General features: G+C 40.0%; 1 protein-coding gene across 3 annotated transcripts; it reads right to left on the reverse strand.

Annotated features, from left to right (window-relative positions):
- Positions 1 to 64: 64 nt before the first annotated feature.
- On the reverse strand, positions 65 to 26349 carry FSD1L (fibronectin type III and SPRY domain containing 1 like). Of its 3 annotated transcripts, XM_063422352.1 has the most exons (15): positions 26228 to 26299; positions 23200 to 23264; positions 21688 to 21783; positions 20665 to 20796; positions 20023 to 20124; positions 17539 to 17561; positions 14436 to 14557; positions 12666 to 12875; positions 12219 to 12317; positions 10798 to 10924; positions 9080 to 9112; positions 5864 to 5961; positions 5191 to 5442; positions 4769 to 4857; positions 65 to 3388 (listed from the first exon to the last, which is right to left on the reverse strand). In XM_063422352.1, exons 2-15 carry the CDS (start codon positions 23200 to 23202, stop codon positions 3272 to 3274), a joined length of 1503 nt encoding a protein of 500 aa, XP_063278422.1. In that variant the 5' UTR covers positions 23203 to 23264; positions 26228 to 26299; the 3' UTR covers positions 65 to 3271. The 3 variants fall into 3 exon arrangements, with proteins under 3 accessions (XP_063278422.1, XP_063278420.1, XP_063278421.1); XM_063422350.1 differs by lacking the exon at positions 23200 to 23264 and having other exon boundaries at positions 26228 to 26349; XM_063422351.1 differs by lacking the exons at positions 9080 to 9112; positions 23200 to 23264 and having other exon boundaries at positions 26228 to 26349.
- Positions 26350 to 27125: the final 776 nt, after the last annotated feature.

Consider the following 27125-nt stretch of genomic DNA (forward strand, 5'->3'; position numbering starts at 1 on the left):
CCGCCCCACTCTCCCCAAGTCCCCCCAAACGAGGCGGCGGTAAAACGACAAAGCGAAAGACACACAGGGTTGCAGATTTCTGTATTAGTACAAAACATCGCGTCACACACGGACGGCACCTCCCCCCCTCCCCTCCATGCCGGGGGTCTCAGGGCAGGGATGCCGCGGTGCGGCCCAGGGATGGTCGCGACCGCCCGAAACTGCTGCGAAGGCAACCCACGACCAGGCTGGCCCTGCCACAGGACACTCAAAAACAGCGACTCTGGGGCACGACATCAACACAAGTCACGGTCAGCGTCCATCCACCACCCCGTAGTCCTCAAAATAAAAACACGGACAAGCCCAACACACTCCCTGGTGGCTCCCCTGGCCTTCGTCTGAAACGTGGGGAGGGGCAAGGAAACAGGATTTGTACAGTAACCTCTCCTTTTCCTGCATTTCTAATAAATAAACCTGCCACTTCTGTCCTGCCTGTTTGATATTTGAGGAAGCATTTATATCCCCTGGATGGTTGTGTTGTTGTTTTGTTTAATTTTTCTGTCTGACACTGACATTCCTAGCTGCACTTAGCACAGTTCTCCTTATTTTTCCACAGGACAAAGGCAGCTACCCTCATGTGATTTATTAGTACCTCAAGGAAAACCTTTAGCTCCTCAAAAGTCAGTCTTTCGTAGTTAAAAACTTCACGATACCAGCAGTCACTACTTAAAAAGAAAAAAAAAAAAATTAAGCATCTCCTTTTGGTCATAGAGCAGAAGACTCCTGTTTAGCCATCATGCAGTATCAGCTCCAGAGTAATTAACAGTAAATAAGCCTGGTGGATTGAACTACAGACCTTCGAAAAATCTAATCCACTGCCATGAGCCACTCCTTTCCAAATCCCTCAAAAGTGGATTCACAAAGAAAAAAGGTAACTCCACGGGCTCCACGCATCCCAGCTGCAGGCACAAACCCTACGCCAACTGCAACAAAAAGCATCACTGGGAGCAGTGTGGTGTCGCTCATCTCCCTGTGATGATGGGTACTGGAGAGACACTAGTTCAGAAAAAACAGTCTAAAAAAAAATCTAAAGTGCTTAAGGCAATTCTTCATATCCCCATTTACTAAAAACAATTGGACTAAATATTAGCAGCAAAAATTTGACATCTGTGCAAACTACTATATAACAAATCCATCATTTTAAGATTAAAAAGTCACATGTTAAGGTTTACCCAGGCCATCAGTTAAACCAAAGCCTGCAAGTCACAAGTTACAGTATGAAACACTCCCAAGCTTTCCTCTAACTAACTGTTAAAAGAAAAATTACATTTTTACATCGGTGCATATCAAGTTCACCTTGCAGGTTACACTACAACTTGCTAAAAAGGAAAAAACAAAAAACCCCAAATCCACAAAATACCCCAACACCACCCCCACAAAAAACAAAAACACACCATCACAAAAAATCACCCCAACAACTTTGTAATTTAAATGCTCTTATAGTGGGCTGGAAAATACTCATGGTTCTCACTACACATTAGCTGGTTGTAAACATCTCCTTTCTTTCCACAAAGGGAAATTTGATGAGGAACTGCAGCTGAACACCCAAGATCAAGACAGGTAGATAGATGGTGATAAGTAGGTGCCAGTCTGTCCTGGTGTCTGTCCACCACAGCCCCGGACTAGAACTGGCTGCAAAACTGAGTTTGTAGCAATTTATCCCCAAGAACTCCTAGTCAGGTGTCCATTGCAGTAAAATGAAAAGAGAAAAGATTATACAGAGTATTTGCATAATGGTAACATCTGCAGATAAAGTGTGAAACAGATTCAGATACTGTTGACCAAGAACCACATCACTTCTGAATATCTTTGTCCCAAAGCCCAAGCAATAGAACAGGCAGAAGAAGGTACAGTTAAACTGGGAACTATTTTGTACTTTCCTCTGTAAAATGAGATTACAAATTCACAATGCAAATAATGAGGACATGCTCAAGTTCCAGACAAAATAAACATTTAGGGCTCAGCCAACCTGTCAACTTCATGATTCCTCAAGAAAAATAACACTTTCAAGAACAGGTAATTACATTTCCTTGTTAATTTTAACTTTCCACTGAACATCGTAGCCAGTCTATTAGAAGGTGTCTCAAGGAATTTCTCCTTCTTTTGAGAAATTGTGATGGACAGAAAGCCATTGGTAATACTTAGGTTTAACACAATTAGATGTTCATGGTTTTATGAGCTAAAGGATACATGAAAGGAAAAATTGTTCTGTCCCAGCAGCAAATGAGCCAAATCATTATGGACCATGAATTTATAAAAGTTTTCAGGTGATACCAGAAAATCTTCAGTTAGGAAATACCTGATTCAAGAGTGTACCTGGAAACTATTTATAGGCTCCTGGCTTGATTAGAGAGAGGAAAGCAGATTTTAAAAGCCTATAATAACCTAGTAATTACCACTGACAAGCTGGGATTTTCCACAAAGAATATAACATGACTTTTTTCTTTTTTTAGCCCTCCCATTACTATGAATCATTTGACTACTGTTTTACTAGGCTTGCAAATAGGAGTCAAGGCAACAGAACATCTGTACATAATTTTCTAATGTAATTACAATGCAATTAATGTAATAGTGACAAAAGGGAGCCAGTATTGATATACATGGTTTTAAAAATGACTTACCCGTGGAAAATAGGAAGATTTTACACCACTGGGGGAAATAATCAGAGCCTGCTCTTACTGTTTCCTCATACTGGGCCTAAACATTCTTATAATATTGTTCTGAAACCATGCTGCTGTGGTACTTTGCCAGGCTACACCAGCAAAACAAATTATCAAGCAAATCATGCTGTTTTCAACACACATCTTGGAAATCACAACTTCTAATGGGAAGCCCAGTAGTAATTAAATACATAGTTAAGTAATTCACATTAGGAGAGCTAAAAAATGGTATTTGCTATACTCTTCATAGAAGAATAGTATTTGTAACAAAACAAATACTGAAGTCCGTAACAAAATGTTTGAATACAGTATTAGAAAAGTACATAGTTACAGCTCTTGGTTTCTTTTTTTTTTTTTTTAAATAGGCAACAGTTCAGCTTTCTGACATTTTTCTGGATTCTCAGTACTGGTTCCTAATGCTTTAGCCCCAAACTTTTCCACTATCAGTACCCAGGCCCTAAACAGCAGAAGGTAGCAAACCCAATAAAATCCAATGCTCACAAGCTTCTGTGAGTAGTAGTTACACAGAAAAACAAAAAACATTCAGCAGTAGAAGTGTTGAACAGACATTACTAGGCATTATTTAGGCTGCTTGTTGAACCACCCAATCCATTTTCACTCTTCTGAAGAGTTTTCACAGCACTTGGCACCTGCAATCCAGTACTCACTGTGAGCCCACCACACCATATCTGGGGAAAAAAACCAAAAAAGTCTGCATTATGAACCGAACACATCTCTCTCCTCCCATCCCACAATTAACTAGCACAAACAGCTGTGTGTCTTCTGTCACAGTACTCTATAAAACATTCTAATCAGAGAGATGCTAATTTTTAAGTCCATAATGTCTAAGATGTGTCACATACTATGCTTCATAACTGAGTTTATAACTAAGACTTAGTACTCAAATCACTTGCTCCTAACTAGAAAAATTCTTTGAAGGCCAATGTGCCAGCAGCAAATAGAGTGACAATGAAAAGCAACTCTCTCACTGCTCTCACTGTGCCTGAAAGAAGCACTTATTTTTGCCATGTCATGCTAAAATTATGTCAGCATAAACACATTAAAAAAAAAATTCAGAAGCTTCAGGGGCATAGATGACAGTGACTGCTATTCTACACATGAAAGAATGCTGTATTTTCTTGTTTGTAAATAGGTTTGAGAGCTGTAATTAAGTAGTTTGTAATTTTCAGATGTCCTGTTCAGTCAGTAAGGCTGTTGTCATTTTGTGAGGGGCTGGCTGTGTGACATGCAGAGGGACAGCTGGAATTTTAGCAAGCAACTGTTTCCCTAGATGACGTGGGAACTGAATTTACGTTATACATTACAGTCTTTGCTGTGCTAGGGAATGGCTAACACAAGTATTCCAATAGTTCTGAAGCTACTCTTTTTCCTCTGTGCTGAAAAGCATCAGTAAGGTAAACAAGCAGCCATGAAGAAATCTAGATCTGTTAAAATCCCAGGCCTACACACCCTGCTAAAGCGTGATGCACTTGATGGCACCTTACAACTCAGCCGAGGCCTCCCACTTTAGCTAAAGAAATTACTTAAATCATTAAAGGAAAACTGAGAGTAACTAATCCTTCTCCAGTGTATTCTGGGAAAGGTTTGAGCCTTTACACTGCAGAAAGTTGTCGCCAATTGGCTTAGAACAACAAAAAAGGTTATGCAGGCCATTGAACTGACTGGCAAGAAAATTGCATTGCACTTTTAAAGATGTGAAAGCTTTTTCCACTGGAAAGCATCAGGTTCTGTCCCATGACACCTACTCTGATGGCTCAGAGCATCCTGGACTCCATCAGTTTGGATCAGTTATTGCAGGAGGCTCATCAGCCACCGCAATGTGCTGTTAATTTCCAATACACAAAGTTAGTGACTTCTGTTTACATAGCTGAGACATCCAGTTGCAGAGTTCTGCTGGGGTGCCACTATAAGCACCACACAAAATCCAAAGTTACACACTTTTAAAAATTACTAGTCAATCAAACCAAGTGCTTGCAGTTTCCTTCTTAAAAAAAAAAAATTAAAACTGAATTCGGTGCTAGAAACCATAAGATTTTATAGATACTAACCATGAAGCCAGGTAGCAATGGTTGGGTAAACTTTGCTCTGAAGGTGTGTAACAATGCCTTTGAACTTGCATTATAAAATGAGAGCTGACCTGAGAGAGAGAGAGAACAAGTTGAAACTCAGCTGAAACACAGATTAAGCTAAGATGATGTTGCTGTCTAACTTGTACAAAAAAATTATTCTTTTCCAGAAAGCATCAAGTGCAGTCCACAAGAGTGAAATTTCACCATTTTCACTCAATTTCAGTAGCTCTGTCACACAGATAAACTCACGTCATCTGACATGACAAGCACTTAGGGTCTGCATTGTCATGCAAGACTGGAGCAGTCTGGAAGTAATGCAATTCTTCAGCCTTAGTTGGACTGCTCCAGCTCAAAAGAAATACTAACTAAATTTTTACTAAATATTCTAGGGTGTAATTTACCTCCATCAAAGTCGCAGTATACTCCTATTCTGTCTGGGACAGGGATATCTAGAGTCTTTGCTTTATTGTTATGCTTTGCTGAGAATGTGGTTTGCAGCCAATTGTTGATATGGATGCACCAGCTGGAATTAGTCTTTCCCAGCTGGTCAAACTTCCCCGGGTTTCTGTACGTCACTCCCACGCTGTAGGATTTGCAGTCCTTCTGGGCTTTCACTTCCCAGTAATGCTGCCCACTTTCAACAGCAGTGTCTCCTACCAACAGAAATACAATTACAACTGAGTGTAGTTAATTACAATTGAGTGTACCTTACAGTGCTGCCTTCCTAATAGGCACCAGTGATGTCTTCTCTATTTAAGGCAAAGAAATCTTAACTATAAGGTGTAAGAAAATTGTACAGTAGAATATAAATACAAAATGGAATAATGAGACTGTATTTACCTACACTCATTACAAGATACATTTAACACCAATTTATGCTTAAAAGCAGTGCGTGTCAGTCATTAAGAGCTTTGTCATACATAGCAGAGTTGAAGACACACAATTCTGGTGTTATATGGGAAAACTGCTCCGGGCAGGACAATGTTGAGTACAGAGCCTTGAACAATCACAATCTTTCCCTCTAATTCTTGCCTGATCTGTCCTTTCCTAGTGGAGCAAACAAGTTCAGCTCACCCAACACTGTGTAGGATTCACCAGCAAAGCGATCCCGGCTACTTCTCACTGAGGCTCTTGGGCTGTTAGTGGATCTCTTTGGAGATGCTGTGTTGCTTCTAAAGGAGAGATCAACCATTCAAAACTTGGGCATAGCCACAGAAAAGCACACTCAAGTGTCTCTGAGTCCATCAGGTCCAAGAGACACACACAAACACTCTTGAAATGACACATCAGTTGGTGCCTCTAGCAGCATGCATGCATAATGGTTGAGAGGGAAGAGGTGCAGAAGACAACATACAGAATGATGTAAAAAACCAGGTTCAGAGGCAGCTGTAAACAGAAACAGGGAGGGGAAAAAGCAGATGTGTGGCACATTGTTTGAATGAAACACTTCAGAACAGAGAATATTCTAATGAGCAATCAGTTGTATAAGAGAATAATTTTAACCTAATGAGGTTTTCAAACTTTTTTTAAACTCAGTTAGGCCCTCAGAAATAATTACCAATAAGTTAACCATTAAACGGAGTGAGGGCTATTTGCAGTATTCCTCAGTAGAAAGAGAATCACATCTGATTACTACTTCAAAGGCAATCAGTAGCAAAGAATTGTAACCTCTCAGAAACAGCTGTACAGATTACAGCTTAATTTCATTGACAAAAACCCCCAAAAAGTACTGTTGGTCTCTGAAATACACTTGAGAAGTCAATTTCTCATCCTCTGGAGTCTATCACACATTAGCCTTGGAAGGAATACCACCTACAGAAGAGTTTTCTCTCCAAATTCTCCTTCAGCTACCATTTGGTAAAGCTACTTTTATGTCCATTAATACAGTGAAGTTCAGCTTGTCTTTTTCCAATTTATTCATCATTCTCAGAAACCATTCCAGAAAGGGTTACCACATGTCCCTTTTTCCTAACAGCACCATGAAAATAATCACACAGGAATCAAATGCCAAGTGATACTAACCTGCCAGATAAAAGTACGCTAAAATCTAGTTCATGACCAAGTTTATTTTATTCCATTTACAGAAGTCTACAAAAAAATTACTGATGAAAAAGCTGTTTACTTGAGCATCACTATTTAGCATGTAACAGAAGACAACTATGCTTCTAAATTGCTCACAAGAGATACATGAAGGAAGTAAGTGTAAATTGTGCAGGTACACCACATCAAGTGCTTTTGGATTTTGTAAATATGGGGGATACTGCAGTTTACTTACCAAAGGAAAAAGTTAGCAAGTGATAGCATGGAAAAAAAAACAACAAACCCAAGAATTAAAGCATCATTTCAGAGGGAGGCACTCTGCAGATTCTATCCTGCTTCATGTGCATCAGACATCATCCACTCACATTCCCAACAAATGCTGCTGAAAATTTTCTATTAGGCCTAGTACAAGTGGGTTATGCAGAAAGCAATGTAGCAAGGTGGCCATTTAGAGAATCACAACAAGAAAAATGCAGGCACTTCGCTAGAATTTTCTCAAGGTTAAGAAAGCATTAAAAGCTTCTTGGTATCATTCACTTTGTTCAAGTCTGTAAATGGCCATTGCATGTGCTTTGTCCTATCAAAATTTAATAGCCTTTATCAGTTTGGAAAATTACATTGACCATATGACATAAAAGCTACAAAAAAACTCAGTTGCTCAGGCTTTTTTTCCTCCACACTGCTTACATCTCCCTTCCAACAGAAGGCAGCAAATTTCATAACAGGAGGTCAGTTTTGTGCCTGTTTTCCAGTGGAGCAAAGTCCTTATTAGCCAGTAACTGATATATTTCTTCCAATATTCAGTGGCCAGATATTCTTGTCTCATGGTTTAGGATTGTTGCCTACAGCACTGCAATTAGTCCCCATTTCCTCATCCATTTCAGAATATACTCCACACAAGATGTATTCTCTTCTGGAGAAGAAAAGTCAGGGAAGGAGATCAGAAATTATTGTCAGGCTTTTTTCTGGTCTAATAAATGGAAGATATTAAGAATTTTGTTGCCATTTGTGTATTTCCGACTCTTAAAAACTGCACATTTTTTGTTGAAAGTAACTATACTACCATTTTTTCCCCTACGTTCCATGAAGTCAGCTCCAAATTTCCACTCTAACGCAGACATCTCACAGATGTTTTTAGGTGGAAACAAAAGCCTCCTACAAGAACAAAGCTCATCTAAATCCTATGTTAGAAAAGGTCAGTCTGAGATGCAAAACTGAACATGTGGCCAAGTCCTTCTACCAAAGCACAGTAAAGAACTAGGGAAGTTCTCAACTAGCAGCTACAAAGAGAGACCAAGGTATAAAATTCCCTGAGCTGAGCAAGTAGGAGCATCTCCATGAGTTTTAAAACTTAGCACAAATTGCTGTAATTTGTGTAGTAGAACAACTGAAACTGAATGACTTTTAAGAGGTTATTTTGCTTTTTATATAAGTTTTTCTTTACTTCTGATTTTAAATCAGAGACAGATCCACCTGATCGATCAAGGAGTAAAACCTGTAAGAATTTAGAATCCTCGGGATTTCTTTTGGTCCTACAATTTCTAAACCAGAAAAAGAGAGCAAGAGATTAAAAATGGGAAAAATAATTCCTCAAAAAGACGTTTCACTAGAAAAACAATGAAAAAATGTGACATTGAAAAACCACAACTGCACAAAGAAAAGAATATTTTACCTACCTTTACATCTCAAAAAAATTTCTCATTCAAACAATTGGTTCTGCAGTTGGAACGACCATGAAGATTTTAAAATAAGCTTCACCCTCTTTAAACACGTAAAAGCACTTACTTTTTACCCTCTGATGTTTAGTAACAGCTACAGCACAAGTTCAGTACCAAAGAGGTTTTTGAGATTCAAAATTAAGAATAAAAAATTATTTTAAAGTTCTCAGGAAATATTTACCACATTTGTAAAAAATGTGCCGAAGGGTTAAGAAAGCATCAATATATCTGTAAATAACAGGGATCTTTGGATCAATATTAAAACACATGATTCCTTCCCAACCATTGCAAATCAGGTTTCATACACATTAGGATGAATCCTTCCAGAAAGACTCTTTTCCAGGCACTGGAGAATATATGCATAATCTCTATGAATCCAAATTGAACTGCAAAATAACTTCTAAATGCACATGTACACTCTTACTGATAAAGGCTATTAGATTTGTTTCTCATGACATCAAGCAAAGGAAAGTAGCACATATTCCCAACAAAACTAGGTGCTAGATCCTAGGAATAAGAGGTATATTATCACCTTCTATTGCTCTTCAGCAGAGGATTCTGGCCACTGTCGATAGAAATAAGTAGTCATTAGTTCTCTTACTACAGTAAATTATCCCCATTTTTAAAATGCCAATAGAAGTTATTCTATCATGCTTCTGGCAATATATGCCTGTGGAGAATGTATTTGTTCATAAATCATCTCAAACTGTGAATATGGAAAGCAGACCATGGCTGAGGTAGTAGACAGTTGTGTAGACCCATTCCCACAGAGTATCTCCAAAGCCCAAGAGGAGAGGTACAGACAGGAAGTGGGGCCATGGGGCTCTGTACAGATCCAGCTGAACACCAGCAGGCTCACAGCCCTCCAGGTGAGGGAAATCCACACAGCAGGACAGGCTGAAGGACACCCAAGGGAAGACCAGCTCTGCATAAAAGCTACTGAGAGTTTGTGAAGCAGAAGCTGACAACAACAGTGCCCTGTGCCCTCGTGGCAGAGGTGGACAGCCACAGTTAGCCTGTAGCCCAACACAGTGAAGAGGAGCCCAAGGCAAGTGACCTCTCTCTCTTGGCAGCTGTCAAACTGACCCGGAAGCCCCCCTGTGTCCAGGTCTGAGCTTCTTGAATTTACACCCTCACATATCAGAGCACATCTGTGGAGAGCCAACACCACAGTTAAGGGTCTGGGGCACAGAAAGACAATTGCATTTGCTCAGCCTGAGGAAGACAAGAACCAATTGCTGTCTTTAATGAGGTAACAGGAAGAGGAGCAGAGAAGATCAAGCCAGGCTGTCCTCAGTCCCACTGATGGGGTGAGAAGCCTCTGGGAGTCACTGCACCACAGGGAATTTCAGTCAGGTACCAGGATATTCATCTTCTCCCATAAAAGTGGCCTGGAACAGAGGGCTAGCAAGTTAACACATTCTTCATCCAAACATTCTTCATCCTTGGATATATTCAACGCTCAGCCAGAGTAGACAGAGTTAAGTATTCTTCCAACTGTGTTTATCCAGTGACTCAGAATAGCAGACATCTAACAATCTACCAAGAGCTCTACTGAAGTTAAGTGCTTCTCCTGGATGAAAGCAGTATGTTTAGAGCTGCTACATCCACAACAGTTATGCTTCATTATCCATTACCTTTTGCTGTCTATTTTGTTTTATTGGTACCTTTTCCCCTCCAAAGAGCGCTTAAGATAAATTCAGACACCACCTATATATAGTACCAATTTTACTTAACCTTTTCTTTCTCAAGAGGGCAAGGCAGTCGATTCTTTCCTTATTTTTTTATGGTAGAAATGCTGCCTATTCACCAGAACTGACCTGCAACACTAGTAAACATAGAATTACATCAGCTGGTTGTTCACATTTACCTTATCTACTGTCCTGGGCCTGTGTGGCAAGGTTTTGGGGCCAGGAGAAGAAGAAATCAGAGAACAGGTGGTTGGGCACCTGGTGGGTAGCCAAGGTCAGTCCACCACACCTACACTTTAGCTCAGTACACTAAAGATAACCTAACAAATGCATTTTTAAAATAATTATTATTTTACAATTATGACATAATTCTAGCCTCTACATCAGTGTGACAGAGGAAGAAAAAATTTAAAAATTAAAATTTCTTCCAGAAAAGCATTTCTGAATGAAAATTCCTTTCATGTCCCAATGTCCCCAAGTGCTTTAATTCCCCCCTGCCCTCTTCCTTTAACTGCCAGATGAGATATGCCAGACACTTACATGTGTCAAAAGTTCTTACCTGTTTTTATTTTCCTTCCCTTTTATTTTTTCTTGGCCTTTGCCTCCAGTAGGATCCCATTCCACATAGGCATCTTCAACTTTCAAGTTCAGATGAGATGAAGTACTGTCCAAACTGAACAAAAATGCTGATCAAGACAAAACAGAAAACAGTGAACTGTGAATATGGTTATTCACAGAAAATGATAGAAGCAGTAGTGAAATTGTTTCAGAGTTTTATTTGAGCATAATGGAAACACCAGCTTCTCAGTCTGACACTTGGAATCAAAGAAACTAACACAACAGGCTGAATTTCCTAAATGTATTTACAGACTGTTTTATAAATGTCCTAATACCATCAGATATTGCAGTCTGACCCTAAAAGAACACACACGTGAGAGTTCAGAGCTCAAAAATGCATAAGTAATCAACAGTCAGGTTAAGCAGATAAATGAGCAATCTGATTTTCTCTGGGTTGATTATTAAAGAAATTGAACTAAGTGTTCACCTAGGAATAACGAAAATAATATGGGAAGCATGGTAACTGCCCAGATAATCAAAACCACAATTACTTTTCTGGTACTAGACTGGAGAATTATGTGGCTATTAAACAGGTACTATGTCTCTGACAATTACTGTTCCTTAAGGATATTAAAATAATTACAGAAAAGTTACTAGGATGCCCATCAGCTCATTCAAAGTGTATACAGCTTTATTCTTATGAAACAACATTCAAAAGAAATAGGATTTATACTTATATAAATGTATACAGTTGATAACAGTCATTTTGCCCTTTACACCAGAGATGGATATAAATCAAACCTCAGGATTGCTCTCTCATCTCAATAGCTAAGATTTGTGTTCTATCACAAAACATCCCTTCCAAGAAATTTCTCTTTCAGTTTATTTATGAAATTATGTTAGGAAGCCACTCTAACAATTCTCAGATCAAATGCCTTCTAATATCACAACTACACACCTTCAGGAATTTGAAGTTGCCAACTTTTAAAATATTGACAGTGATTAGAAACTGCAGCTACAAAGTCAAGAAAACCCTTTCCAGCAACTTCTGGTTACAGAATGCTGCATGTGCTACTAATAACAGAATAATCACACCAACTATTTAGATGCCCAAAGAGTCATCCACAACATCCATCCTTCTTGCTGTATTTTGGCATCATGCAGCAGCACATGGGACTGTCACTCTACAGTTCAAGGCAATCAATGCCAAGCTTTTGGAGAAAGTGACATTAACTGCCCCATTTTTTCAGGGTCTGAATGCCAAAATGGCAGCTTTGTGCCAATAAGCTTCTTAATCCTTTACAGTTGTTTCCCCTTCCACATCAAAGCAGGCTGAACATAACAGGTTCACAAATGAAGGCAGATAAGTTTAAGTGCAGGATTTTCACCACAGATAATGTTTAAAAGTTTTTCAAATTTTACCTTTGGTTTCCAGAGTCACAGGGTCAGAGTATTCACCTGCCACAGCTTTGTTGCAAGCTTGTACTCTAAGGTTCATGTATTTTGTATCAAATTTCAGACCTAAAAAGTGAATGTTTAGAAATCTGAAATTGTGTTGATTACTGACAACTCCTACAACACTAAGAACTAGCCCCATGTAGCTGTCTTTCATTTATCTCAATCTTCAAAAAACCATGTTTGAATACTTGAATACATGTTTGAAATAAAGCTCATGGTGTGAGCTTTATTTAATACATAATTTTTGACAAAACCTCAAAGTCAAAATAAAAGACAGAACTGTTATTGTACAAAGCACTGATGTGATATAATGGCAGCTTCATTACATGCAGAAAAACGGGCATTTTACAAAACTTCCATGCATAGAGTTATGTCAATATTCTTGGGTTTGAAGTATAAAAAAACCTTTACCTGATAATGTGTATTGAGTAGCTTTAATGTAGTCAACCAGCTCCCAGTGCTGTTCCCCTTTTAGTCGAGGGTGCCCATCAAAGTTGGTTTTCCTATACTCCAGCACAAAATGATCAATTCTGCTGTCCTCTTCAGGCATTCTCCACGATACTGTTATGCAGTTGTCAGCAACCAGACATGCTGCTACGTCTATCTCTGGAGCTTTAGGGACTGCAGAAAAACAAGCACACAGGTCAGTTTGAAGAAGAGAAGGTTGGAGTATGGTGGACTTAAAATTATGAACATACATTTGGAATAAACCCTATACAGAAAGAACATCAAGAAGGAAACTTCTGTTCCTGTGTCTGTGGAAGGTAAGTTCAGCACCCCTCATACAGCATCATTTATATTTATTTCCATCACTACAGACACTAATATTTTCTACTAGCTTCTATTTAGTTACCCAGTTTTCTTTTCACCTCTTTGTCTTGAAAGGAGGGGGAAAGAGTTCCTAAGCACCACTAAAGACTTAAGTTTTGTTTATAGGCAGCAGAATTCTACTTCCATGAAATCAAACAACACTTAAGCCCGTGGGAAAAAAGTTCCAAAAAAGAAGGCATTTACATACTATTTGTAAAGTCTAAAGGACATGCAAGGAAGACTTTTGCTGCAGGAAACGACAAAGGAGTTTCATTGTTTTCAGTTTGAGCTTTTGATGTATGAGTAATTTGGAAGTATGGCACTACAGTAGAAAAAGCAAGATTGATACCCAGACAATCAATTTTCAAGAGACCCAATTAAAATTCATATATATTTGTCAAGAAAAAATGTATAAGACTCATACTAAATAATACCTTTATCTAGATACAAAACTTTGTTCACAATTGCTAGATCTTTACACTCCCATTACTGTTAAACAGGTGCACTGTGAAATGCAGGGCAGTGATTGAAACCCAGAGTCCAAGACTAGAAGGTGAATTTCTGCCTGGACACTGCCAGCTGACCACTAGGAATAACAGTGGTCATTTACTACACCTGCTGCCACATACTGTATCTGCAACACACAGGGCAGAAATGAAAACTGATGCTGCCAAGTCCTTAAAAGATTTGGATTCATGACCTAGAGATGAAACAACTTAACATCCCTGCCAACAGTGTTCTTGTCAATATATTCTCAGTAACAGCCAAGGGCAAATTGCTTTAAATAGGAAAGCAATAGGATTTAAAAGGCATGAAAGAGACACGCTGGTCTAATGCACCCAAGTTTACTGTCAAACAGGAATAGATGGATTAATACATATTCTGTAATATGGTAGTATCACTGTAGTAGTAGACTGTCCCTCTCCTGTATTTCAGACCATTTCACCACTCTTATAAGCAATGTGTAAGTTTACAGTTCCACCCATAACACTCCTGCACATGAGCAGGACTTCGGTGTGTCACTCTGGATCAAGCTGGCATGGACAGTCCTAAGAAACCTCAGGTAACTTCACAGAGTACAGAGGAACTGACAACTCATGAAAAAACATGGTCCAGAAGACTCACTCTAACTTCTGAGATCAATACTGTATTCCAAAATGCTGTCCTGGGTAGAAATTAACACAATAAAACTAGAAACCTCTCATCCTCAAGGTATTTAATTTAACATACAATTAGGAAGAATGACTTTAGGTACTATGAAAAATTTGCTTACTAGGTTACAAGAGAAGCAATTTCCTTTTGTTTGATTGGTTTAACTATAGCAAGCTGTTCGAGTAGCAACAAATTAAAAATAATGGATACAGTTGTTACCTGGCAAAAACTTCACAGCTTGGAGCATACGTTTTTCCAGGGCGAAGTCCACCATCATGTGAGTCATACTGTCACTGACTTTTGGTTTCAGAGAGAGGCGGAATGCTGAAGCCATTGTGACACTGAAGCCAAAAAAGCAGCATTAGCAAACTGTATTTCACATTCTCAAGTCCTATATCCCATTTTCCAGAAAAGCAATCAGACAATCTGTATCACTGACGTCAAACCACAGATCAACAATTAGAACATTTTTCTAACACATAACTGTTTACCATTTAGCACACTCAAAATAGAAAGTTTTGCTAATGTGACTGTCTCAGAATAATGGTGTGAGCTACCAGTTATTCCTTATTACTAAGTAAATAAATACTAATGAGGTGACTAAAGATGAGTTTAAAACTTTTTACTAGTGACAAAAAACCTGGATAAGAAACAAAAACTTCACACCACTTGACATAAATTCAGCAAGTATGGAAAGTCTGAAGTACTGCAGACTCAGGATCATGTTTAGACATTTCCAAACAGCAATTAACACACTGACTATGCTGATTTTATATTTATCTATTACCTTATCAGGGGATGAAGACTTTTTTTCAAGCTGCAGATTACAACATGCAAGCACTAGATCAGTTTCACAAAATACACTAAATACTGAAGAACCTTAATTCAACAAAGGAAATGCAGGGTCCCGTACCTCGACAGGAATATCCCAAAACATGAGCACAGGCCAGGGTGATCTGCTGGCAGACAGCTCTGCAGAGAAGGACCTGGAGCTCCTGGGGGACAAACAGCTGTCCCTGAGCCAGCAGAGTGTCCTGGGGACAAGGAGGCCAATGGCATCCTGGAGTACACTCAGAAGCGCATTGCCAGAAGGTCAGGGAGGGATCCTGTCCCTCTGCCCAGCCCTGCGAGGCACCTCTGGACTGCTGTGTCCGGCTCTGGGCTCCTCAGGGCAGGAGGGACACAGAGCTCCTGGAGTGGGTCCAGCAAAGGCTGTGGAGGTGAAGAAGGGTCTGGACCATCTCCCTCATGAGGAAAGGCTGAGGGAGCTGGGGCTGTTCAGCCTCAAGAGGAGCCCCAGCTGAGAGGCGCCCTCAGCCCTCTCTGTCGCTTGTCTGCAGGGAGGGCTCAGAGCAAGGCCCGGGCTCAGAGCAGGGCCCAGCAGTGGCACCAGAACAACAGGTGGGAACGGATGCATGGGAAGTCCCACCTGAACATGAGGAAGAACTTCTTCCTTGTGCAGTGACCAAGCACTGAACAGATTGCCCAGAGAGGCTGTGGAGTCTCCCTCACTGGAGATATTCCAGAGCCTGGATGCAATCCTCTGGCCACATGCTCTGGGATGACCCTTCCGGAGCAGGTAGATGGGAGCAGATGACCCACTGTGGTCCCTTCCAACCTGACCCATCCTGGGATTCTGTGGAGCACAACTTAGATTTCCACTCCTGAAATCTTAACTGAGTACTACCATGAACGATCTCAAGACATTTTTGTATTCCAACTACACCACCAAAAAAAAACCCCAGAAAGAGGTTCTCATGTCATTCTTGAACTCTGAAGACACCAGACCATGAAGCAGATTTTGAGTAACATCAATTCAGAGAGCACAGAGATCCCAACTCCTCCTTTAAAAAAGAAAATTCTCAACTACAAAGTAATACATATGCCACAAAAGTCAGCTACCAAGACCTGAATCCATTTTACAGCCATTGATACTGGGTGTGGCACCTTTAGAACACCTAATGCATATCCCCTCCTGCATTCCACCAGTATGCAAGAAAGACTGTATGCTAACCACAGATACATCAAAGAACACTGAAAACCAAAAAATTGTGGTACTGGGCATGGAGGAGGAAATGTTAAGTTTAATATTAAAGATACATACAAGTCAGGAGTGATGAGCTTTGCAGTTTTGGGATATGAAACAATTATGAGACTGAGCTGAACATCATGAGACAATTCAATTGATTTCCCAAGACAGAGCTCACGTTCTGAAATTTAGCATGAGCTGCCTAGCACATCACTGCTCAGCCAGATGGGTAGAGAAAATCTCTCCTTAAGGAAGAATAATCCTCTGATTAGCAGCAAGAGAACAGCAGGGAACAGTGGGCTTCAGACAGCTTTTTAACTTCTGCTCAGAAACCGGTCTTAGACAGAGAAGCACAAAGGATTTGGTAATAACTTCAAGAAACAAAAGAAAGATGCTTATTACTGACAAAAAATACCAAAGAGTCCTATCATTGACACAATCCACTCTCCCTCTGACCTGTTAAGGATACTAAACTTTACCTTTGGAAAACCAAAGACTAATTTGAACTATAACAATTACTCATTTTACATAGAAGTTGAGAGACTTTAGTAAATCAGAGCCTTCACTGAAAAACCTGTAAACTGAAAGCCAACCTCTTTGGTCCACAAAAGCAACAACATCCTGTGAGCTGCTTCTCAAAATATTATGTACGTCACAGTTTTTATGAACCAGGTCATAATCTTGGAATAGAGTTAACATTCTTCCAAGTGAAGAAAAATGCCCTTAGCATTGATTTTGAAACATCAAAGTTTGGTTTTTAAACAACTGTTCACAGAAAAACTGACAGAAATAATAATTTCATGGTCATTACTGTCAGCAGAAGTATTTCAGCAGCTACAAAACTTTTTATATTCTGAAGGAAAATTAGCTAGCAAAAGTCTTTAAGTATTTGAAAAAAAAAAACCCCAACAAGATTCTCTTACAACTCAAAGGGGCATGGTCAGCTTAAAACATCATTAAACTTCAGCCATGAGGTAGTAATAATAAGCTTATTAACAATAATAATTAATGACAGACATATATATTCAAAGACATAATTACAGCAGCAGCTGATGCAGAGTTTTACTTCCCTGCATCAAAAAACCATCTTTTTATTTAAAGTTATAAAAAGCCAGGAAAAACACTACATGAGCAACACAGAAGTTTTTAGTTCCCTCGCAGAAGTTGTGATAACAAACATTAGAAAAGAGTCAATGAATTTGATGAAAGCTGACCATGGCCCTTTCACGGTAAATGCATTTTCAAGCACACAATTAATTCAAAGACACAAAAGTGATATTTTTTGTACTGTACCTATCTTTGATCTGTCTGGCAGCCTTGATGCATGTCAGAGAGAAGAGAGAGAAAGTAGTTAGTACTTCCATGCAAGTATCAATGGCAGTAACATGCAAGAAGGTCGGGTACAACCTCTGCTGCATTGCTCAGATTTGAAGTTCAAAATTAGTTTAACATTTTCCTCAAAATAAACTGTCCTTTGAAGCATGTTAATAGCATGGGTTAGCACAACAACACTGTAACATCTGGGAAAAAAACCCCAACGATTTCCAGAACCACACCAAACCAATTCAAATTACCCAGCTTTCTGAGTATGACTTTGGATTTTCAGATTTCTCTTAATGAGTTAGAGTTACTTTCCATGACTTTTTAAAAGAGCTACAGGTCCAAGCCAACAAAATTTAACTACCATGGTATTTTCTGTGAAAGTAAGAAGTGCTCATTAGTGGCATGTAACTATGCCTGACTTGCTGAATTACACACCACAGGACACATGCCCTGATAAATAAGAAAAAAACAGGACTTAATTCTAACTTTTCCTCTCAAAGTTAGGAAGTGCTGCTGGGAAAGTGTAATAAAAGACTCTCTCTGTATGTCAGCATTCAAAAATGACAGCAAGTAGTTCTTCTCAAATAATAACACTGAAGCAAATGCACAAGTGAAAACATTTAAAAGTTAAACATCAACTGGCAGGTGAAGAGACAAAAATCTCTCTTCTTCACCAAAAGGAGCTGCAAACTTAAGACAAAAGATTACTGTTGAAGTAGTGAGGGCTTGGTTGTGTCTATTGAAGCCTTGCTTCAACACTGCTCCTTGATCCAGTTGCCCATTCAGCTGAATTATTTTTCCTTTCAGAGAGACAAGAATCATTAGGCAACTTCCCAGGTTGAAGTCAAAAGCAGAGAATTTCCCAATTTTTCACTAAATACAAATCACACTGAAAAAAATAAATAGGAAATCAGACTGTCTCTGCTCCAAAACTGATTACGTATTCCTAAAGTGGGAAGCAGAAAAAAACCAAACCAAGTGTTTAGAAATAATTTAGCTTAAGAGGTAGCTTTGCTTTACCTCACAACAGTTATTGTAGGAACTACAGACAGATTTTCATGACACTAAACAGAGATACTTCACATCTACATCCTTGGGTTTAATCTCCATGTCTTGTAAAATATGAGGTAGCCAGGACTCAACATCTGCAAGATAGTCCCAGCTTAACTTCACTGACTTTAGCTTGTTTCCAGGCTACTGACAGAGAAGGATCAGCCCATCTCAGAGAAGCTGCCCATCCTACCTAAACACTGAACCCTTCTGCAATATGCCACTCATGTTCTTTTGAATTCCAGGTGAATTAACTCTGAAAATAAAGTCACAAAAAATAACACAGGAAAAAAATTAAAAATAATCTTATGCTAGTTGCTCCTGAGCTGATTTACTGGAGTATCCAAAGCAAACTTGCGAATATACAAGAGTCAAGGCTAGAGCTGCCCCTTCAAGAACACTTGCTATTCCTACCACCAGAGTACCAGAATTAGCTGCCCAATAGCCAAGGCAGTATTACCCTAAAATGTCATCCCCGAATGCACAAGTGTAATACCAGTATCAAATCCTACATATTAGAGCTCACTGAATTGGATTTCAGTATCTTAATCTTCAGACTCCAAATCTAAAGAAGTTTCCCCTTAGCAAATGCTCAGACAGCTTCCCTTAGTGTATTTCATTGGGAAAAAAGCATTAGAGAGATCTGAAATAGAACAACTTCCAAGAAAGTCAAAGCTGCATTTTGCAAAGAGTTTAAGAGCCAACTTAATTTTCTGCCACAAGGCAGAAAGGACAACTCCAGCTGAAGAAAAATACTGTTTAGGAATTGTTGCTTTTTGAGGCAAATAAATCAAAGCTGACACTCAGAAAGCACCACAGCACACAAACATGCAGCCAAAAGATAAAACTGACACAGGAAGACAGCTTTCCTTCTCACTCTTTTAAACTGACTTTGTTCCCATTAAAATGTAGAGAAAAAAAATAATTGAGCCTTGGATTTAGCATGGCTGATCCCACTGGTACCACCAGGATTACTGTAGCAAGCATTAGTGTACTGATTCAGTGGATATGTGGAATTGCAGAACTTAAGGGAAATTGTTCCCTTAATTTACAATTGTATTCTTCCAGTTAGATACAAGTTATTTCACCCTCCCTTTCTGGGGTCATCCCTGCAAGTTTGCTTAACAATGACAGTTGTCCAGGAGAAGGCAGCATATTCCCTCCCCGTCACCACAAATAAGAAAAAAACTAACTTGCTCTACCAGAAATTGCATAAAAATTCAAGACTACACTGTTTAACTTGGCTTTTCAGCAGAGCATTAACTGTACTTTTATATGCCTGTCTATCCTCACTCGAAGAGCACCTGGGAAGTTTGCCGTGTCCAGGAGAATAACGCAAAGGGTATTTCAGATCAAGACAGATGTCAACACCTGCCTCACACACATCCAGTCAATGTTTTCTACCTCTAAGAGCTCCACGGGGTTCTTTATGTTCAGCGACTGTACAGCAAGTTCCAGCAGCTCTTCTGAGCTCTCCAGGGCATGGCTGCACTGGCTCAGCTGATCCTGGAGCAAAAAGAGAAAGAATAATGTGATGTATTCCCATTAAGACAGCAACTTGTGAGGCACAAGTCCTAGGAACTACATTGATTTGTCATGCATTTCTGACAACTTATTCCCTTATATAACCAAGGCCTCTGACAACGTCCTAACTTCACTGTGCTTGACAAGTACACAGTGATAACTTGGCACATCCCACAGCTCCAAGGGGGGAAAAGCTGAAGTCTGACTTAAAAGCCAGACTTCATTGAATTTCATTTCAATGCCCTGTTTCCCCCAGCTTCAGGGCTTCATAAAGCACAGAAATAAATACTTATATTCACGTGCACTACAATTTTATTTTCAGTACCGCACTTCATCCCTGAATGACAGTGTGGCAATAGCCTCGAAAAAGGCAGTGACTTTACCAGCTCTGGAACTGTCACTAGACTATCCTGAAAATCAATATTTCTGTGAAACAAACGGGGATAGCATAACAGGAACAGAGGAAGTTTAAAAATGCTTCCAAGTAGCTGCAAAATTTTTCAGAAGGAGTTATTTATTTACCTGCAGAGCTTGAATTTTACGAGCCTCTTCTTGCTGAATAGTGTTGGTCATGCTCCCCTTCATCTCATGCAGTACAGAATACAGACCATCAAACTCCTCATCCAGCTCACTGATGGCATTGGAAGAGTTTACCTGAGAGGAGAATTGAAAATGCTGATCACACTGGAAATAATGCAAAGAAGTTGAAAGTCACATAATTACCCACACATTTTGCCAGGACCACTGGGTATCTTGTGACTGCTTCCCAGCTTATCAAAAAGGGAAAAAATATTAGGAATGATCGAGCAGTCTCCTAAGCAGACTCTACACCAGGACACCAAATGCTGCAATCTGTGGAAATTCCATGATACTCAAACTTGCACAAAACCAGCACACTCAACAACTTTATTCCATGCCAAAAGCCTTGATTTTCCTCACACTATTGTATATAGATTACTAGATGATTGGAAGGAGGAAGTTACTCAGTTCCAAATAGAAATATTTCATTTAATGCTAAAAACTGCACTCAAGAAGACCGTTTAAAGATCTGCTGGATAATTTCTGCAGCCAAGCTGTCTCAGCTTTAGGATGAAACAACTTTTGGCTGATTGACAGGCTGAAGGAACCTAAACCTCATCCTCATGCAGATGCTCTAACAACATCTAACTCTAAACTTGAGCCCAAGAATTTGAAACTGCTGAAAAGAGAGACTGTAGAATTTTCTCTCAAGTATCATTTTTCAGTGCACCAAACAGAATAGAAGTTTGAAAATACAGACTATTTCCCACTAATGGGAGTCTCAGATTAAATATTATCTTTCCCACACAAATGAAGTTCTACAAAATGTCTTCACACAAAATGCAGGACCACCATAGCTTTCATCTAGAGACAGACTTGGAAAAAAGAAAATGTTTTTCTATCTAGTTCCAACATGAAGATGTCTTTTGAACTAGATTCTTACAGCCCATCCTTTACAGTTTGAGACTAACAAAAGTGCAAAGGTGCCCCTCTCTCAGGTACAGCTATGAACCTTAAAATAAATACCTGAACATTTGCTATTGTATGGTTCAGCATGTCAATGAAGTTGTGAATTTCATCATTTTTGTTCACTAGAGTATTGACAATCCTTTGCAGAGTCTCCTAGAATTACAAAAACACATGAGAGAAGTTGTAGCATTGTTTTTTAAATCATCACCATTTCAACATGTGTGAAAATTCATCACAGACATTCCAGCTGCAGCAAATTCAGTTCTGACAGGATCAGGAAACGCATTTTCTCAGGACAGAGAAAGAATATTAAACTTCTAGGAAGCATTCCACCAAATTAAAGATCTCCAGGTGTTAGTATAAGAGAAATCAAGAATGTGCTTTAAGATACCCCACTGTTTCACATGTTTTTCTACATGAGTCACCTGCACCAAAATACCCACTGGCAACACAGCTTCTACAGGTGACAAAGCTGATGCTTGTGCAGCCAAAGAGAGAACCAATAAAGAAAATTTTAAAAGCTCGTTGAAGGAAACCCAGAGGAAAAGTTATTTCCTCATGTCAAAAGAAGCTAGTGTGAAATAACCACGCTGACAGTTTATTCCATATGCAAAATAAATCTGTAAGACTGATTTGTAAGCCTATTCTACAAGCATGAAAATATTTTGGGTGAGTAGTTTAAATTAAAAGTGACCTCAAAGAAGAAAGCTTTCTGACATCTGAGAAAGAAAATAGGGGTTATTTCAGAAATGTGCATCCCAGCTGTTCAAAAAGCAGCAGATTCAACTCACAAAACACATACCAAGCCAGCAAAACTATTGAAGTACATCAAAACTTATTTTATATTAAGGAAGACCACCAAGCCTAATTTTGTTGAACAGCTAGTCACCGACTCTAAGAATTTTACAACAACACATCAATACTTGGTACTTAATTTTAAGTCAAGTTGTATTGTTAAAGAATTTCAAGTCAAGTGGTATTGTTAAAGCATATCAGCATATGTAAGTAAAAATAAAAGATAAGATGAGGACTTAACTTGGAATCTTTTGTAATTTAACTCAGGCTGGCTGATAAGTTGTAGAAGCAAATCTAACTCTAAAAGACAGGCAAACACTGTCTTAATTAATAGCTTATTAATCAGTTGACCTAGAGTTTCAATTGCCCATCCTAATGTTGTTACTTGATAAAATTTAAGAAACCAGGACACAGAAAGATAATAAAATGCCCCTTGGAAACAGACAGACCACCAAAGGGATGTTGCAGAAGTCCCTCCCAGAAGCAATTCCTTAATCATTTACTACCTACATCACATTTGTTTGTTAAAAAGCAAGAAAAATGTTTTATCCTTTCACACTATCCACAGTGAACTCCAACATTACACCAGATTTAAAGAACTTCTCCACTAGTTCTAAGCTGTGCTCCTTCGTCTTTCTTCTGACCTCTTCCTGGGCAGCTTCCAACAAATCTGCAATGAGGTATTTATGGGCATTCCAGCCTCCTGCCTGTTTAATAGGGTCATATTAAGGAAGTTAAACCATGGGTAGAAAAAATAAATTTTAGTGCTTTTACCATAGTTGTTGATGGTGTTACACACAGAGGTAACAGAGCAGACAGCAGTGACTCAGGTCTAAACCCTAGGAGAACAGAAACAAGATCTTGGCCTCTGTCAGAAACACAGAAAATCTTGACCACTTCACTAGTGAACCTTCTCCTCGTCTGGTGAAATCTGAGCATATTTGAAGGCAATACTGTACACATCAGAATGCCAGATGAATAGCATTGTCCAGCCAGCTGCTTCTGCATTCACCACTGACCAGAGGCAATTGTTTTCACAAGCCAGATAGCCGGGAGTTAAGCCTTAGATCCTATGAGCACAACTGTCAATTTGGATGAACATGGAAAACTCACAATCCTCTTTCAGCATGGATCTTATAGCTTACTCAGCCACAACACATGGGGGAAAAGTGTTCTTGCATGTAGTGCTGAACAATGCTGCTTGGTTTTATAGCTACATCCTGGTTAAAATACCTACATGTGAGGAACATTTAAAAGCACTTTACACAGCCAAACACATGGCAGCAATTGCAAGCCAGCTGTTAAATGAGATTTTCATCTAAAGTTACATTTAGCTAACTAAATGCGGGTTAGTATGGCCCTTTTTAAGTAAGCTACCTATTTCTCTGTTAAGAAATTCAACCAAGTTTGGTGAAATTTTAATGAGTTTGAGTGTCCTTTAAAAGTATCTACCAACAGGACACAGAATTTTTCTAAAACACAAGCCATCAGAACAAAAACGACAGCTTTTAGAAACCACTATTTTATTCTACTTTCCAACATAATTTTCTCGTCACTAATACACTGTAAATAGATTTCCTTCCAGACGTATCATACACATCAAATTAAAAATATGCTGCAATGTTGTCATTTCTTCCTTTAAGGGGAATTTCCGAAAAGTCAGTGTAATTTCACGGAACAAAGAGTTCTAGAAAAATTATCAATATGAGCAGCAGATGAGGCCTACATTCTACATTAGTTTGGAGAAGAATTTCAACAGCACTAAGCTTAGTAAAGTTTATTGGTATTTCTGCACTACAGGACATTTAATTCTAATGACCACTAATGAATGTAACATTTCACAGAATTCTATTACAAGCAATTTTCTTTGAGCTTTCTCTCTGACCTCTATGTGAGGTCAGTTCAAATGGATTTTCAAAGCATTATGAAATGTTTATTACAGAGGTAATTCTTGCTGCTGTCAGTGAGCTTCATATGCTGCTCTTCTCTTTTCTGTTCTAATCTTACTCTATGAATCTAAGGCACTTTGCTGGGAGAAAAAAAACCCCAACAAAACAAAACAAAACAACCACCCCAAACATGCCACTAGTAAAGCAAGAGTGTGGATGAAGAGTAAGAAAGGATAGGAAAAAGAGAGGAGAGTCCTACAACATGTAGTTTGCCAAGTGGATAAAAACAGAACGCCACTGAATAGTGAGCAACTAACATGACATGGCACCTCTTGGAACAGATAGGCACGTCATAAAAACTAAATTTTGATAAATTAAACAATCATGGCAGTTCTGCATAAGAAGCCAGTTACAAAGCTGCTCAAGATCATACTGAAGGCTCATGAGCTGACTGCATGCAGAACAGCTTCTGAAGCAGTCTTGGGTCTAGAACAAAATCAGGAGACCTTATAACCTTCATATCCAGATCATATTTCAAGGAGGACACGCTTACTTAGCTTCCATTAATTTAAACTCCTGCACTTGCAACACAGTGAAGTTGCCAGAGTTTGAAGAACTTCATACAGTACAGGTGACATTACCATATTAACCCTTGGTAGAGAAAGTACTGTAAAATAAAAGACACATAGCAGTTTCACTGCTGTACTCAGAACCTCTAGAATTCAAATGTGATCAGTGACCCTACTCAAAAACATCCACCTATGGCACCCACAACAGGGGCAGTCCTCATTTACTCCTCTCCTAGAAGGACAACTCTCACATAGAGTAGGCAAAGGCAGACAGGCCGAAAGTTTCTACCAGAAGTGTACTTTTTATGCCATCTCACCTTCCAAAGCACACCTTCAAAGATATTCAAAGCTGCCTAGCATAAATAAGTTTTATGTAAAGTAAGTTACACAAAATTACATTATTTTGTGATTTAGGGTGTTGCTTGCTTAGGATGAAGAGCTGGATTTGCTGAAGCCTTGGGCTGTCAGCTGTGACCTCACAGCAAGTTCTGGTGTGGCTGGGTAGATTTAATTTCCTCAGTAATCTCCCAGTAACTCCTGTAGTGCTGGAGCTTGGCTTTAGCAAGAGAAAATTACACTGATCTATAAATTTCAAGCCATTATCAGCACCAAATTACTCAGGCCCCACATACACAAACACGTTCCCAAGCCGAGGAGAGCACAGTGTCCACAAAACACAGAAAGAGGAGCCATTCCGCAGTAATGGACTGGAAGCCAAGAGGCTGAGTCACAGCTTTTTGCAGGGGGTATCTGTTCAAGAAAGCCCCAACGCTTGGGTGGGCACATCTCTGCCCTTCAGTGAGTTCCCCGAGGGGTCTGATGGCAAGCAAAGGAAAGAGGGAATTACAGGGCAGCAACCACAGAAAAAAAAAAAAGGGGGGGGGGGGGGGGGGGAAGGAAAACAACAACAACAAAACGCCCAACAAAATCCTTTAACGCATTAGCTCCCTTCAACACTAGATTACATCAATGGCAAACAGAAGGGCTTATGCACGCACCATAATTACTTATGACAGAGTGTAAAAGCTCTACAACCGCTGGAGCACTTCATTCCAGAACCGCGGAATAGCCAGGGCTGGAAGGGATCAGTCCAACCCCCCTGGCAGAGCAGGCTCACCTGGAGCAGGTGACACCGGAACGTCTCCAGAAAGAGAGACACCTCCAGGAGGGAAGCGGACCCGGGATCCCCCAGAACTCCGCCAGCATCCCTTCCCCGAACCGCTGCCCTCCTGCACCGCCCCTCCACCCGCCGGCCCCTGTTCCCAGACCGAGCGTCGGGAAACGCCGGGGAATCGCTCCGCTGGCCCCCAGGCGGCCCGCAGTGCCTGCCCCGCGGGGACTCACCCGCTCCTCGTCCATGTTGGCGGGCGCGCTGCAGCAGGGCCGGCCGGACGCGCGGTGCCGGGATGCGGTCCGGTCACCACTGTCCCCGCGGGATAAGTGCCCGCGCCGCCCCGCCCCGCGCGCACCGGGCCTGCGCGCGCCTGCGCGCCCGCCGCCGCCCGGAGAGCGGGTTCGAGTCCCGGGCCTGGCGCGAGGATGCGCCGCGTTCCAGCGCTGGTCTGTTGGCTCCGAGACAGCATCTCCTCGGTCCATATACATATCTCCTATCCATATAAGCACCTCCAAACTCTTTCTGCGGGTACGCACTGACGTAACACCAGAACTTACACCTCAACTTTTCATCTGAGGATGGCAAGGTACTGATCAGCTCACCCACCGAAGTTCCTTTGAACCTTCTCCCGGTTTTTGTTGGAGAACCTACTTTTAACCTGGAGTCTCTGTGACTGCGGTGTAAGAGGACAATGCCGAGACTTTTTGGGTGCCTATTCCTTTCATCAAGTGTTATTTTCAGTTTAAACGAAAATTAAAAAAAAAAAGAATGGATGCATCCAACATATCGGCGATGACTGAGAGACGGGAAGACTGATTCGGTGATCAGAATGCGATTTTACTCAGGTTTCCCAAAAGCTTATATACTATTTCAAACAGGTTAATAATTTCCACTACAATAATCAGGTTAAAAATCACACTGAAAACTCATACATTTTACAACAATTCTTTGCTTACAGAAGCTGACTGAATCTTCTCTCTTCCCGTAAGCAGATTTAATCCCATCTCCTGTAATTTTCACAGTTCTGTTTGTTCCTGCCATGGCATCTTGGTTAGCAAACCAGCTATGCTAATCAAGTCTGTTTGACTCTCTGTCTTGTGTATTCCCATATCTCCCCCTCCTGTATCA

The sequence above is a fragment of the Prinia subflava genome, chromosome Z (genome assembly GCF_021018805.1).
Source record: "Prinia subflava isolate CZ2003 ecotype Zambia chromosome Z, Cam_Psub_1.2, whole genome shotgun sequence".
NCBI classification, from domain to species: domain Eukaryota; kingdom Metazoa; phylum Chordata; class Aves; order Passeriformes; family Cisticolidae; genus Prinia; species Prinia subflava.